We start from the raw sequence: 1280 nt of genomic DNA on the forward strand, positions 1-1280 counted from the left end.
GGTCGTTTGGCGGGTGGACGAACGGGTCCTCGAGGATGCGCGCCTATAGAAAAAAGAAAACACATAGAAAAAGAAAATAGTGGACCAACGGGTCCTCGAGGATGCGCGCCGTGTTCCACATGCCCGTGTGCGCGAGGACGGAGAAGAAGGCGACCGCGGCCGGGAGGAAGGCCCAGCTCTGCAGCAGCTGCGTCATGCGGTCCGCGTCGGCGCCGTCGGCGAGGCTCCACCTCGCCACGTGCCTAAGGGAAGGTAAGGTAAACTTCTCCACACACACGAGGTGGTGGGGCAAGGGGCCAGGCTACCCCTCGCGACTCCACGTCTAGACGGCAAAAGCCCCACGGCATTAGGAGTGCAAGGCCCAGTGCGCGTGGGTGGTGTGTGTGTGTGTGTGTGTGTGTGTGTGTGTGTGTGTGTGTGCGTGTGTGGCTCATGGCGCCACGTGCCTTGCTGAGATGAGCGGGAACACCGACGCAAAGACGCAGAGCAGGAAGGCGATCACTTGGGCGTACGGCCAAGGGAAGGGGATGTCCTCGATCTTGGCCGCCTACCGAGAGACCCAAGGATACCCCCAAGGACACCCAAGGATACCCCCAAGGACACCCAAAGATGCCCCGAGATGCCCCGGTGATTGCCCGAGATTGCCCGAGATTGCCCGAGATTGCCCGAGAGGCCGGGGGCTCCTGCCGGAAGCCGAGCACGCCGTCGGACAGGTCTGCGAAGGTGCGAGCGAGGACGGGCGGGTCGACCCAGAGGCCTAAGAGGTAAGGTAAGGTACGCGAGGTGATCTCCGCGTCTAACGACAGGAGCCCCACGGCATTCAAAGTGCAAGGCCCAGTGCGCGTGGGTGGTGTGTGTGTGTGTGTGTGTGTGTGTGTGTGTGTGTGTGTGTGCGTGCGCCTCCCCTGGCGCGGCGCTGGTTGAGGTGCGAGAGGAGGCGCGTGAGGGTGAGGGCGACGCGGTCGTCTGAGATGCGGAGCAGGTAGAGCTCGTGCTGCCTGTCCACACGCCTCGCTGTGAAGAGACGCCGTTCACAGCCGAGGTGCGGAGCAGGTCGAGCTCTCGTGCTGCCCGAAGCCTCCGAGGACCGGCAGAGAGGTGGAGGAGGGGCGCGGCGACGAGAGGCTCCTCCTGGGCCGCGCGCGTGGCGGAGGCCCCCGCGGGGACGCGCCCGCAGGCAGCGACGAAGGGAAGGGCAGCGTCTCACCCACGCCGGAGGCGGGCGAGCGGCACGGAACAAAGGGCGCGTCAGAGCCGGTGGCGGCCGCGCGCGCGGCGCC

General features: G+C 65.9%; 1 protein-coding gene across 1 annotated transcript in view; it reads right to left on the reverse strand.

Annotated features, from left to right (window-relative positions):
- Window positions 1-85: 85 nt before the first annotated feature.
- EMIHUDRAFT_121623 (hypothetical protein) overlaps window positions 86-1280 on the reverse strand; it is a gene marked incomplete at both ends in the record, with an annotated part of 4193 nt that continues 2998 nt past the window's right edge. Inside the window, 2 exons of the mRNA XM_005756821.1 lie at window positions 86-242; window positions 468-547. Of these exons, the coding sequence (XP_005756878.1) occupies window positions 86-242; window positions 468-547 (237 nt within the window). The remainder of the gene's footprint in view (window positions 243-467; window positions 548-1280) is intronic.

The sequence above is a fragment of the Emiliania huxleyi genome, assembly GCF_000372725.1.
Source record: "Emiliania huxleyi CCMP1516 unplaced genomic scaffold EMIHUscaffold_946, whole genome shotgun sequence".
Lineage (NCBI taxonomy): Eukaryota > Haptophyta > Isochrysidales > Noelaerhabdaceae > Emiliania > Emiliania huxleyi.